Source organism: Sciurus vulgaris (assembly GCF_902686455.1).
Source record: "Sciurus vulgaris genome assembly, chromosome: X".
NCBI classification, from domain to species: Eukaryota; Metazoa; Chordata; class Mammalia; order Rodentia; family Sciuridae; genus Sciurus; species Sciurus vulgaris.
Genome location: NC_136471.1, coordinates 29,271,172 through 29,285,836, shown reverse-complemented (window position 1 = coordinate 29,285,836; position 14,665 = coordinate 29,271,172). Strand labels below are relative to the sequence as shown.

The following is a 14,665-nucleotide window of genomic DNA, read 5'->3' as shown; positions in this document are numbered from 1 at the left end:
ATCTCCCAACAACTATAAGAGTGCCTAGCACATAGTCAATATTCAATAAATATTTATCAAACAAATAAATTGCTAGCATTAATTTAGTATCTGTCATATGCCAGGCACTGTTATAGGTGCTTCCCACGAATGAACTCATTTTAACTTTAACAGCAATGCTGAGACAGGCACTATTATTATCCCAATTTTGCAAATGAGGAAACTGGGTCAAAGGCACAGAGATATTAAGTAACTTGTCTAACAAATGATGGCTACAGGATTTCAATTTATACAGTCTAACTCCAGAACCTGCCTGTACAATAACAATCCTATACTGAGGCCCAGAGGGGTTAAGAAACTTGCCAAATATCACACAGCTAACGATTGGAACCAAGGTCTGCCTATTTCAGTAGCTACTGCCCTTCTCTCTGTGCTTCATGACTTCATAAAATTACCAAGATAGTTCTTCCATCAGCATTTCACCAAGTAGGCTTTTGAGATAAAAGAAATGGATGTGCTTCATTAAGAATTCAGAGAAAGAAAATAGGCATCCTCTCAAATAATCATAATTCCCAAAGATCAACAATCTGCCACTGGCTCTCATAGTTGATTTGGGGGGCTGGAGGGAGCTGAGGGAAGCAGTCAGCAGGTAAGTTGTGGGACAAACCTGGTAAATCTATCTATGTTACCTTAGCTGAGAACTAGGTATGGAGGGTAAGTCAATTTCATGCCAGGTGAATCCCAGCCCATACTGCCCTAGATAGCTCTGGTGAGAAGATGCCAATAAAGCATTTCTAAGAGACTGGTTCATAACTCATCGTGTGACCTTGTATAAGATACTTCCTTTCTTTGTGCCAGTTTCTTTATGATAGGGAAGCAGTAGACCAGTGGAACTCTCTTCAATCAGGGGAGCACCACTTTGTCTCTTTTGTATATTGGACATTTCCACATAAAATTTTATTTGGAGAAAGGATTCCACCACTAAATTTTATGCTTGAAAAAAAATCATGAATAAAAAAATCTTCGGTTTCTTTCTAACTCATTCTAAGGACCTAAAAACATAGAGACTATCCTATGGGTCAGATTAGTGTTTATTCAGTCCTACTTTCTGCGGGTAGGAATGGATCCAAGAATCTTCTTTGAAAGGTCATGCCCAGGTCAACTATGCTCCAGCTTCTTTCAGAGTCCATTAAACTTGTCCTCATATGGTAGCTATTATTTTCCATTGAGCTACTCCTCACTGGCCCTTCTACTGTTACCCATATTTGTTGGAGTGGATATAGCAAGGCTAATTCTACACAAGAGTTAGTATTTGCAGGACAGCTTTATATCTGTCTGATAGGAAGAGCATAGAATGTTTACTGATTTTCTCTCAATGCACTTTTTAAATTTTATTAGTGTGTTACAGTTGTATAGAATACTTGGATTCATTTTGACATAATCATACATGTTGGAATATAATTTGCTCCATTTCAGTCCCTGATGCTTCCTCTTTCCCTCTCCTTCACCCTCTCCCTATTTCCTTTCCTCTACTCTGCTGGTCTTCCTTCTATTTTTAATAATCTTCTTGTTCATGTCCACCACCATGTGTCTACTTTTTGGACTATGGTAGCATATTATTCCATGAGGATTGCTACTGATCTATAATACTCCTAAGACCCTTGCCTGAGTCACAACTAAAGGTATATGTTTAGTTTGGAGTATTTTATTTTCAGTTGGTTCCCTCACACCTCCTTTCCACTCCTTCCTATAAGGTCTTCCTTTGTCTCTCTCTGCTTACCATCATACATAGGTTAAAGTTTTCACAGGGTATACCTTCCTGGTGATGACTCAAAAATCTTACAAAATTCTGGGTTTTATATATAAAATACGATTATCTTGTTATGAAGTTCTAAGATAAACAAAATAATAATGTGATGTTTAGGTATATGTGTTTATATTTTTTTAAATGACCAAAGTTGATAAATATAAAATTCAAGATAACAGTTATGGAAGGAGGGTTGTCAAAAAAGAGGTGAAATAGGGAGGAACATAGAAGTAAAAGCAAGTTTTTGGTAATGCTACAGTTCTTGGGTTGGATTGTAGGTTTATAGGCATTGTTCTCTAAATAAATAAATAAATAAATTGAATAAATATGAAAGGTTCACATATAAACAAGTAATGATTAATTATACACCCCAAGATTCAAAAACAATAGCATAATGCCATACTTTTTTCCATTAACCAGCATCCTACCACAATAACATATGTACCCTTATTATGTTTCCTTCCAGTCTGTCAATTGCCTTTTTTTAATTTTTTTTTATTTTTACTGACTGCATTTTGATTCATTGTACAAAAATGGGGTACATCTTTTCATTTCTATGGTTGTGCACAATGTAGATTCATACCATTCATGTAATCATGTGCATAGGATAATGATGTCTATCTCATTCCACCATTTTTCATAACCCCTCCCTCTTATTTCCCTCTACATAATCTAAAGTTCCTCCATTCTTCTCTCACCTCCCAGCCCCCCACCCCCATTATATATCATCATCCACTTATTAGGGAAAACACTTGGCTTTTGTTTTTTGGAATTGGCTTATTTCACTTAGCATGATATTCTCCAGCTCCATCCATTTACCTGCAAATGCCATGACTTTATTCTTCTTTATGACTGAGTTAATATTCCATTGTGTATATATACCACACTTTCTTCCACAATCTAGCTATTGTGAATTGAGCTACTATAAACATTGATGTGGCTGCATTACTGTAGTACGCTAAACCAAGTATGGGTATACACTGAGGAGTGGGATAACTGGGTTAAAAGATGGGTCCATTTCAAGTTTGCTGAGGATTCTCCACACTGCTTTCCAGAGTGGCTGCACCAATTTGCAACTCCACCAGCAATGTATGAGTATGCCTTTTTCCCCACATTCATGCCAACATCTGATATTGTTTGTGTTCTTGATAATAAGTCATTCTAATTGGAGTAAGATGAAATCTTAGAGTTGTTTTAATTTGCATTTCTATAATTACTAGAGATGTTGAACACTTTTTAATATATTTATTAATCACCTGTATATCTTCTTCTGTAAAGTGTCTGTCCAGTTCCTTGGCCCATTTATTGGTTAGGTTCTTTGTATTTTTGGTGTAAAGTTTTGTGAGTTCTTTATAAATTTTGGATATTAGTACTCTATCTGAAGTGTGTGTAGAAAAGATTTTCTCCCACTCTGTAGGTTCTCTTTTCACATTATTGATTGTATCCTTTGCTGAGATGAAACTTTTTAGTTAGAGTCCATCCCATTTATTGATTCTTGCTTTGATTTCCTATGCTTTGGGAATCTTGTTAAGGAAGTCTAACCCTAAGCCAACCAACATGATGAAGATTCAGGCTACTTTGTCTTCTATTTGGTGAAGGGTCTCTGGTCTAATTCCTAAGTCCTTGATCCAGTTTGCTTTGAGTTTTGTGCAGGGTGAGAGACAGAGGTTTAATTTCATTTTACTGCATATGGATTTCCAATTTTCCCAGCACCATTTGTTGAAAAGGCTATGTATGAATTTGAGACATACTTACACTAAAATAACTTATTTATCTGAAATTCAAATTTAATTGAACATCTAATATTTTTACTTGCTAAATCTGGAAACCCTATGTGATGTGGGCCAACAGTTACATTTCAATTACATTGTTGGATTTGGGTCCCAAGGAGTGTAAGTTTTGAAGTCAAACAGACTCAGGTTCAAATCCTGGCTCCTCCACTTAATAGCTACAACATTTTTCAGTCTCAGAATTCTTATCTAGTAAATAGTAATAGTAGCAATAATGCTTGTGGGAACATTGAGATAATGTTCGTATAGTATTTAACACAGTGCCTGGCTAAGTACTGTTATCACTATTATTGGCTGTAACTATTATTATCAATGGCTGTTATCACTGTTGTTGTCAATTTTGGAGTATAATATTGGACAGCATAAAACTGGACAATCTTACACAGAGCATTATATACACTAAGATTTGACCTGGTATTGCAAAACTGTCCATTTACAAGATTAATTTGAGAATGGGATTTTTCTTTAGTGTCTCCCTTAGTAATAACCAAAGGCATCCTTTTTGGTTACCTGAGTACTCCATGTGTCCCCTGCCAAGAGGTACCCTAGATTCACTCTCTAGCTGGCTTTCTCCCTTTAATATAAAACCTTTTATGTGCATGTATTTTGAGGTCACTTAGAATTCCTCAAGTTGAAGGCTACTGTCTCCCATGTTGGAGATGACTGAATCACTGATAATCTTTGAAATGCTACCCTCAAGCCAATGACTAATGAGTTGGGCTGATAAAATAGAGCAGCCCTAATCAACATAGATTTAAATGGCATGTGCAGAAAACAAGATACCACAGACACTGAAAACTATATTTCTCACAATAGGATCAAGAAATAAAATTAATTTGATTTTCCTCTTGCCTTCATCCTACTTCTAATGCTGCCCTTCTTTTTAGTTCCCAATGCCTTTACTGTTTCTCCTCCCAGGGAGGACTCCAATTCCGTTCTCCAGTCCACTCACTTCCATCAAAACTAATCTTTTCACTTTCCCACTCATCTTGGTATCTGAATGGGCATTTCATTTTACCATGATAATGGCCTAAAAAGATTTTATTTAATCCCTGTCCCAGCCTGCAAAACTCTTTTCAACACCCTAAACCTGAAGTAAGCCTAACATCAGCATTTAGGGTTTTCTAGCAGATAAGGGAGACCATGGAGGACCCCTTGAATCACACCACATTATGCCTGTTATGTCTGCTTCGCATGAATGGAAGGGAGCAGTGGTGCAGATAATCTAAAGATCATTTCCACTTGGTTTGGGAATGTACCACACGGTGTTGTTGTAGTTGATTTGCTTTGCTAATTATGTCCTCCTGAAGCTAATATTGAAATTGGTTCACATTTTTTAAGCTCATCTGGGCCAGAAGAGGGAAGAGGCAGTGACATGGCCCACTTTGAAATGAAGGAAAATGTACAGCAACCACGAGGGGGACATGAAATTTTCACATGTAGGATGATGAGTCTACAAAATAAATGCAAGATAGAACTTTTCCAATTGTACATGGGCAGAATAGGCAGCCACCTACCCCAAGCGACTCAATGGGCACTGAAAGACCAGTCATTCCCAAGCCTTCCCAGAATCTTAAGTCCTTTAAATCAGTAGCCTATGCTAAGGGTCTTAATCATAGAAAAACTGTGGTTGAAGCATTCTGTAACATAGTTACACAATATTAGGTACAGACTAATAGTAATTAGTCTGACTAAATTCTCAGCTATTATTGTGAACTGGAAGAAAAAGCACTGAAGGGGCAGAAGGACAGTTGTACTTTGATGGGGTCATAGCTACACTAAGAGGTCCCCGGGCAGCTATGGTGGAAGTACAAGAGCCCCGAATGCCTCAGAACTGATCTGGGAGGGTTGCTAAAAGAGGGCAAGGAATCTTGACCTCTTTCCTTCCCACATTGCCTCTGCTCATGGTAGACATAGACGATATGTAACTATTTCATAAAAACTCTTTCCTTTCTTACTCTTTTCCTGCTGAGTAACTGGGCTTTCAAAGACTTCTAGAGATTTTCTGAGGTTTTGCTTTTCTTCTGAGGCATGTAATTTAGAGCCTAACTCTATATTGAATTTCCAGCTCTACAACCTGCAGCAAGGGATGGTAGGCCTATTGAAATTTCGTTCTCTTTTTCTCATTCCAGTCTGCTCCCAGTTCTCAAGAGGGGTGTATGCTATCTTTGGATTCTACGATCAGATGTCAATGAACACCCTGACCTCCTTCTGTGGGGCCCTGCACACATCCTTTGTCACACCCAGCTTCCCTACTGATGCAGATGTACAGTTTGTCATCCAGATGCGCCCAGCCTTGAAGGGTGCTATTCTGAGTCTCCTAGGTCACTACAAGTGGGAGAAGTTTGTGTACCTCTACGACACAGAAAGAGGTAAGAATAGGCATCTGCTTTCTTCTTTGGGTATTCATGTAATAGTGGTGTTCAATCTCCAATTCATGTGCCCTTTTCTTCCAAAAAATAAAATTTAATACTCTATTTCAGTTGTATTTAATATTCAAAGTAAATTAATGATTAAGACAAAAATCAAAGTAGTGTTAGTTTTAGAATCTAATTTCCAAGATATATATATATATATATATATATATATACACATGTGTGTGTGTGTGTGTGTGTATGTAATGCAATTCAGGATACCCTCTTGGTCAAAACACTGTTGTTGAAAGAGAGCCCCCCAACTAAAATAATTTTTTTCTGGTCCAAAATGCACAAAGTGAAAGCAGCTTAGTATATAGAAAGGACTAAGTTGAAAAGTTTTGAAAATTAATCCTGTCAGAGACAATTATTACCCACGTTCATGGATGAGATAACTGAAGCAAAGAAGGAAATGTGCTTTGTCATATAGCAGTTACACCACAGATGTGGGACTGGTGACAATGTCTCCTGCTTCCAGGGTTTATTCTACCACATCATATTAGTTCTTCAACTTACAGGGCCTCAACAATTACCTGATAGAAATAATGAGTTGAGACTGGCTAACCTAGGCTTTGGGAACTCATGGATTTTCTAATAGTGATATAATATATTGAGAACAAATTCTTTTGCAAGTCTCAGAAATTAAGTCTAATCTTAAACACTATACAGTAAGGTGTATTGATCAGCTAAATCGCACACATCATATTTCAGCTAAATGAACTCCAAAACCCAGTTAATTTGAGACCTTGGTTTCTTAGTAAAACAAAGGGACCATCACCATGATGTTCCTGAAGAAAATGTTCCTTTATCAATCATTTACCTATAACTTTGGTTATAGACTAAGAATGGTTCTCTCTGGCTCAAAGTTTTCACTGTCAGGGAAGGAAGGAGCAAATGGAAGGTCTGTCTTCCTGAGGGGTACCTGGAGAGGAAGTCCTCCTGCCTCACTTAACTTGAAAGGCCATGTTGCTCTTGTCAACCCAGAGTACTCTTCACTTTACTCTCATTTTGCTACATCATCAGAGCCTATCATTAAATACTTAAGCCTGTATTTGCCTATGGTATTCACCTTCAAAATATTATCACATTTCATGACCCTAGAGTAGGAGACCAAAGTTCTAATTCAAGCTCTGCCACCAAATAACTCTTTGACCTTGACCAAATCACTGAAGATCTCTTGACCTTGGTCTTCCCACCTAAGGTGTGTCCCCTTCTTAATGTAATATTCTCTAATTCTGTGATATTTTTGAGAGGTTATATCAGACATGGGGCACTTTGTATCTTGCTACTAATTCTAGTATATATTATCAGTTAATTAGTCAATCAATATGATGAACCCATTATCAACCCACAGTGGTGTGCCCCAATCCTATGATAGATGTATATATATAATGTGGTTCTAATAGGAATGAACAGGAAAGGATATTCATGAAACAATTCCTGAACAATGCAGAACAATATCAAATTTTTCTGATTGCTTTGATAATCTTAAGGTAGCAATTCAGAAGAAAAGTTTTCAGAAAAGCATGCTAGAGAGAACCTTGAGGGATGGGTAAGTTGCCAATTGCAAGAGAGGAGGGAGATGGAGACCTGGGGATGAGAAAGAACATGAACACAGGCAGAGTCAGGCAGTGTTCAAGCAGAACTTTGTTTGACGAGGGTACCAAAATAGTTTAAATGTTCTAATTCACAATTTTCTAAATTTTAATGCATTTCATTTTGTTCAAGCACTGAGAATAAATTAGCCTATTTTCATATACTGTATATAATGCAATCTAGCGCTTAGCAATCTAGTTTTCAGAACTGAAGTTTGAAAATCAGTTCCTGCAACTTTTCAGAAACTAAATATCCCTTCTATGAATACTGTAATTTCAATTTATTCCAAAGCAGAAGACACAGTTAATATATTCTCTCCTCATCTCCTGTGACCCATCTCTGCTCATCAGTTCTCTATTAGAGAAAAGGAAGCAAATGTCATCCATGTCTATTTCTTATCCCTGCATCTTTTCTCAAATTGTCCCAATTAATAGTTTGAACAATTCTATGGCCTCAGAGACAAAAGAAAACTTTCTTGTGAGCCAAGGGTACAACTCCGTGGTAGAGTGCTTGCTTAGCATGCATGAGGCCTTGGGTTCATCCTTAAAACCACAAAAATTTATCTGAAAATTAAGAAGAACTTAGAAACATTCTGACTCATATTACCTAATATTTCTTTCCTCTGTAGCATCCAGTGAAACTAATTTGCTCTGTTTTTGAGAAGTACTTTTCATGAACTTTCTTGTGTATGTGTGGTACCAGCAATCAAACCCATGGGCACTCTACAACTATTTATTTATTTATTTATTTATTTATTTATGTTTTTGAGGCAGGGTCTTGCTAAATTGCTGAGGCTGGTTTCAAACTTGTAATCCTCCTGCCTCAGCCTCCTGAGTAGCTACAATTACAGGCATATATCAGTGCACCCAGCTTCATAAACTTTTATACTAATTTCCCTCTTGGAAAGTCTTTTGAAAACATGGTACCAGCAACCTGCCCCAAAATTTTTAATGGCTTTCTGTTGCCCACATTGAAAAAAGAAGCAGTCTATTCTTCAAGACTCTACATGATTATGCCTCCATCAACTAACAAGCCTGTCCTTCTATGCTACCTTGTGAGAAACTTCCACAGTGGTCAGTTCCCATATTCTACTATTGGCCAAATGTAACAGAACCATTCCTTCTTCAGCACTTCACTTCTACTACCTAAAATTCTTTCCTTCATTTTGATTATGAAAATCATGCCCATTCTTTCATTTTTCAAAACCCACCTCAAAATCTGCCTACCCGAGGTATCCTTTCCTGACCACTCAAGCTCACACTAATTCATTCACTCATTCATTCAGTAGATGCTAGGGTTATAATGATAAGTATGATAGATATGGTTCCTACTGTTATGAAGCTTACATTCTAATGAGACAAATAGACAAAATTAAGTAAACTAATGCATTAATTACACATTTAGATAAGATGCTATGAAGGAAACAAAGAGAAAAATAATATCAATGGATAGCCCCTAATTTTAAAAGGATGCTTAGTGACAGCCTAATTGAGAAGGGGCTTTTAAGCAGAGAACTAAAAGATTAGAGTCAGCCAGTGGAGAGCAAAGAGAAAGAATTTCAAGCAGTAAAAACAGCAAACGCAAAGGCTCTGGGGCATATTTGAGGAACTGAAAGAAGATGAGTGTGGCTAAAATGTAATATGTAGGTAGAAAGTGGCCTGAAAGACCACTTACCAGTGATAAGGAATAGGGATTCTTTTCTTACCAGAATAGGAAGGCATTGAAGTATTCTGAGAGGAGAGTCATATGACATGATTTAAGCTTCTTTAGAAAATTCAGTGTGGTAAAAGAAAAGAATTCAATTAAAAGGCCATTATGGTCATCCAGATTAGAATGATGGCAGTTTATGCTAGGCTTGAATTGGAGAATTGGAGTCGAAATATTCTTTGGAGACAAAAAGCAACAGAACATGAGGACAAAGTGACTGCAGGAAGTGAAGGGGAGGAAGGAATCATGGATAGCCACTGAGCTTTTGGCTTGAGAGACTGGTTAAGATGGTGATGCTATTTACTGAGGTGACTGGAGAAGAATAGAACCATATTTGACAATAAGTGACCTTGTCCACCAGTAAATACCATGGAACTCTTTCATCCATGTCATTCACTTAGCACTTAACCACTTTCCACTATTATTTCACTAGGTCTGCTCTCCACCTGCCCTTCTCTTCAGTGTGATAATAAAAAGACTGGTTAGCCCCTAGATTTATACTTTATGCCTCCCCTAGTACATAGCAGAGACCTGATTTCAGCCTCCATTACCAATTGATCAATAAGCCCATGTCTGTTTTCAAGGTTGGGAAGAAAGAAAGAAAAGAGGGAGAGAAGAAGAAAAAATAGGAAAGAAAGGCATCATGGGAGGAAGAAAGGATAGGAAGGGAAGAAAGAAGATGGGAAGGAGAGAAGAAATGAAGGAAGGGAGAAGGAAGAAAAGAAGAGCACGTCCAATTTATAAATCATTTGAGACAGTTTAAATTATACAGTAAAGTAACTATTCTGTATTTTCTTATTTATGCAGTGATCACCTCTTACTTCAGTTATGGAAATAGATAATACAAATTACCACATCAAAATATAATTTTTGAGTATTTTAAATTACATAAGAGAAATGGAAGGCACATAAGGGAACACACAAACTAAATGTCCAAATGATGCGACTCTGCTGTACACAGGCAAAGATGAATGAGGGGCTGAGAAATGGGTTAAACATTTGAAGTCACTTACAAGATGTGTAGCACAAACTGGGTATCTGTTTTATCTGAAATTATGAAACACTGAATAGATTTCAGGGATTCATTGGCTCTGTTTTGATTTCTGTCTGCAGAGAAAGGTCTGGTTTGGGATTTGTAGGTCATAACTTCACTTAGTTACAAAAACACCATCTTGGTTCATTAATGCAAAGTTAAAAATTTTGCTCTTGGTGCTATATACATGAAAAGTCAGTTCTTGGAAAATTATGGGGCTGTGTTATCTTCCCCCTCTGTACAATCTCCTCTTTATTGATTCCCTCATTCCTTATTTACCCAGTTTCCCTCACTGTGGCACATGTCAACACTTACCTTCCCTAACATGAGCAAAAACTCAACATCTCTATTCCAACCTGCCTCTATACCTACATAAAATCTTTCCTGTCCTACATTTTGTTCCCACTGATTAATAGTCTTTCTCTGCCAGTGACAACAGCTCAGCTCACCAATTTATTCATGCCAATTTATTATGGCTACTAATGACTCATGTTACTGCATCCAGGGAAGAAGAATATTCAGGCAAGGGACTGCTTTAGAAATAGAACCTGAATCCAAAATGTAGTTTTCTCTTTTTTATTTTAATTTTTTTCATCATCACACAATAATCATACATATTTACAAGATACAATGTGATTTGATACCTGGGTAAATTGTGTAATGATCAAATCAGGGTAATCAGCATATCTATAACCTTGTACATTTGTCATTTCTTTGTGGTGTGAGTATTCAAAAGCCTCTCTCCTATCTATTTTTAAATATACAATACATGATTGTCTAACTATAGTGACCCTCTTGTGCAATACAACATCAGAACATATTCCTCCTATCTAATCATAACTGTATCCATTGATCAACCTCTCCACAACCTTCCTGTCCCCGTCTCTGGTAACCACTACTCTACTTTTTACTTCTGAGGTCAGTTCTAATTCTGAGATCCCATGCTCTACAAATCCAGTTTGGGAGACTTTTTGTCCAAACACCTTCCTATAGAAAGTCCTAGGACCATCAGAGGAAGATGGCCAATTCTTCTGGTTATTAGGCCTATCTGCTTGGTGCAAGCGACCTACTTCTGCATGATGCTAACATTTCCCCCCACAACTACGACATACTTGAGAATTGCAGCCAGACTCTCTCGTGCACCTGACAACTCTACTTGGCTTCAATGGGCACGGCCCACAGAGATGAAAGAATCTAGCCCAGCTGTGACTCTCAGCTTAGATAATGAGATAATAGCTCTGGGTGCCCTTTGAGGCAACTACTTCCTACCTTCTTGCCAGTGTTCAATAAACTCCTGCTGTCTTCCATTCTCAACCTGAAACTCCCTACTCAGTTCTCAAGTAACTCTCTGGAAGTCAACAGCCTTCTGACAGACCTTTCTATTTTCTCTCAAAGGTTGTGGCAGTTGTAACAATTATCCCATCAGTCAACAAGCTTTCTCTAGCTCTATTTTGTGCTAGCCCACTGGTGGGATTTAAAACTAGCAGAATTAGGACCTACCTTTGAGGAGTTAACAATCCTGTTGCAGAAACAATGATTTATCTCAGGGGTCTGGAAAAAATAATTTTTAAGCCAGCTGTTCCCACACCCACCAATGACATTTGCATTCATTAGGAGCAGGTGCCTTGGGAAAAGAGTAAAGTTGTTTGTTACCTAGGAAGGTGGGAAAATTTTGGAAAGAACTGAAGGACTTAAGAGGTAAAGAGATTCCACAAGGCAAGGAGAAAGGGCTTTTCCTCAGAGGACTCTGAGTATTTTCAGTCTGGCAGGATTTGAACTCTACTGAGAAATAAGCAGGGTTTCAGTTCTGCACACCTTCCTGCAAATCATCATTCACAACCACTTATATAACCTAGTCTCATCCCTTCTGTTCAATTCTACTTTCCCAAATAAAGCACAAGATTGCTCTCTTCCTCTTGCAATGTCTTCTTCCTCCTCCTTTACCTTCTCTGTGTCCTCCTTTTCTCCCTCTTTTTGATACACACACACACACACACACACACCCTAATACCAATGAATGGCACCAATCAGCAAATCTGATATTTTATCATTTTATTACCTTATTTTAATAAGAGCTGCCATTTCTTAAGCACTTATTACACACTAGACCCTGAGTTTATGGATTAGCACATTATCACTTTTAATCCTCATTTATACCCTGCATTTTTACAAATGAGGAAACCAGGACATAATAACATTAAATGATGTCTCTTAGGGTGACAGTTCCAAAGTAATGAAACCTGATTTCCAACTATGTCTGCTACATTCCACAGAACATGTGCTCTTCACTGGCTGTCATACTGCCTCCCACACTCTTAACATTTGAAAACACCTATTACCTCTTCTTTACGTCTTCCCTTCAGCCATTCTTCAAAAGGCCTGGTACTTAGACCCTCTCTATCTTGGTTGTTTTCCTATTGATGAACCCTTATGGATGAAATCCGATTGTCAATTTCCTTCTTAAAGTATGGTGTCCACAAATGAACACAATATTTTGTGGTACTAGGAGATCAAGGATCCAAGTTAAATGTCAGATAAGCTGCAAAGTGAAAGGCAGAGGAAGGGCAGAGTTCTCAATACAGGTAGAAGGTATGTTTGCTCATGGTACACAACAGTGGAGTGCTGGGGTGAGGATCCAATTCAGATACAAAGGGAACCCATATATTCCTTCTGGGACAGAGTTTCCAATGCACAGAAGGATATGAACCTGCAAATCTTTATTTCTAAGAGGCTATTTCTGGTTGGAGAAGAACGCAAGCAATGACCCATGATGGGTCACTATCACGAACTTCTTTAAAGTTCCTTCCAAGCACTGAGAGTAGCAGGTATTTCCATTTTTAAAAATGACTATCATGGATTTTTTTCCCCTACTCCACTTTAAGAACTGATGAAAAGATGTGCAAAGGTAACAGATGGCTCCAGTTCTAGTCATGTCCATTTGCCTTCTGGGAAAAGTGAAGTCAAGAGAGTTTTTATTGAAATTCAAGATACTTTTTATATCTCAATAAATCAGGAAGATCCAGAGACTACATTATCCTATGAGAGAAAGATACTAAATTCCCCTGTTTGAGCAGCAGTAATCGGGGTTGACAGTACCTGAGACATTGGGTAGTTTCGGCAGCCTGCCTAATCTATTGTGATGAGTCTTCAACTATGAGAGCATCTTGAGAGCCTGCACAATAATAATAGTGAATAACTATTTGGACTGGATTGTGAATAAAAGACTATACATATGTCTGTAATGAGAGTTTCATTGAAAATGAAAATACTGAAGCTGTCATATTTTTTAATACTTCGCTTTGCACATCCTTGACTGCTTTGGGGCATAAAAAGAGAAAGTGCCGAGCAATTTGTTGTCAGCTCTTGAAATAAATTATCATTTAAACACTTCCTCTCCACAAAGGTTATTAGCTTACTAGCTCTTTCCTAGGGTTGGACCATCAGTAGGGGGAAAAAAATCACAAGACATTAAACTATCCTTTCAAAAGCTGAATATTAGTTACTGTGGAAATTGTTCTCTCACTAGCTTAACATATTTTGCTGTAGCTCTCCACTGCTGCAGATTAGACTGCAGTGACTATTAATAAATACTGTCATATTTTACAGCTGTCATGCAAAGCTGAAAAAAGGCTTCACTGTGATTAGATCCTGTTTACTGTAATATTTCCAGCTCAGACTCAGAAAGGCAGTTTTCCTATAAAGGTATTTTCCATAAGTAGAATATTTCTCCAACGAATGACACAACTAATTTTAATATATTGTTAACTCCTTGGTGGCAGTGAATTTGAGGTTGAATTGACTTCACAGGCAGAACTACATTCCTCTCCAAAGACACATTAAGCTAAAATGTCAAATTTTCTCTCTTGGGTTGTCTTTCATATGCAGAGATGGTGCTACTGTCAGATGTGCTTTGATTAGCTCCCCTCCCCCATAAAAGGACAAATCTGCACTGGCTTATCCACCTTCTTTTATCTTGTTTCTCTTGTGACTGATTGCATTGTTTGCAAGACAGCTGGTCAGGATTTCAGGTGGGAATATTACTTCAGTGGGCTAGCGAGAAATTCTGCTTTCTGTGTTAAAATGTCATCATATGAGCAAAAGAAATAGAACTCTATCCCCCCTACCGTGCATTAGCTCTTTGGAACTGTACTCACATCTCTGAAAAAAGGAGGTGACAGCTGGAAGGGTTGCTTTTGCTCTAACCTTCCATTGCTTTTCATCAAGTTCCTTGAGAAATTAACCCCCAGTAAGCTGAATATCTAGTTTTCAATAAATAGTAATCCTTAGACCATTAAGGGTTAGCTAAAGTATTCCATAAATTCTGAATTTGGACCTGAGA

At 37.7% G+C, this 14,665-nt stretch overlaps 1 protein-coding gene across 7 annotated transcripts in view; it reads left to right on the top strand.

The window, feature by feature from the left end:
* Nucleotides 1-14,665, top strand: part of GRIA3 (glutamate ionotropic receptor AMPA type subunit 3) — a 271,799-nt gene that overhangs the window by 65,418 nt on the left and 191,716 nt on the right. For all 7 annotated transcript variants that reach the window (XR_013761060.1, XM_079123363.1, XM_079123362.1 and 4 more), the window contains one exon: nt 5,709-5,948. Coding sequence is in view for 6 of the 7 variants with exons in the window: in XM_079123363.1 (XP_078979489.1) it covers nt 5,709-5,948 (240 nt within the window). In the remaining variant the exon portion in view is untranslated. The remainder of the gene's footprint in view (nt 1-5,708; nt 5,949-14,665) is intronic.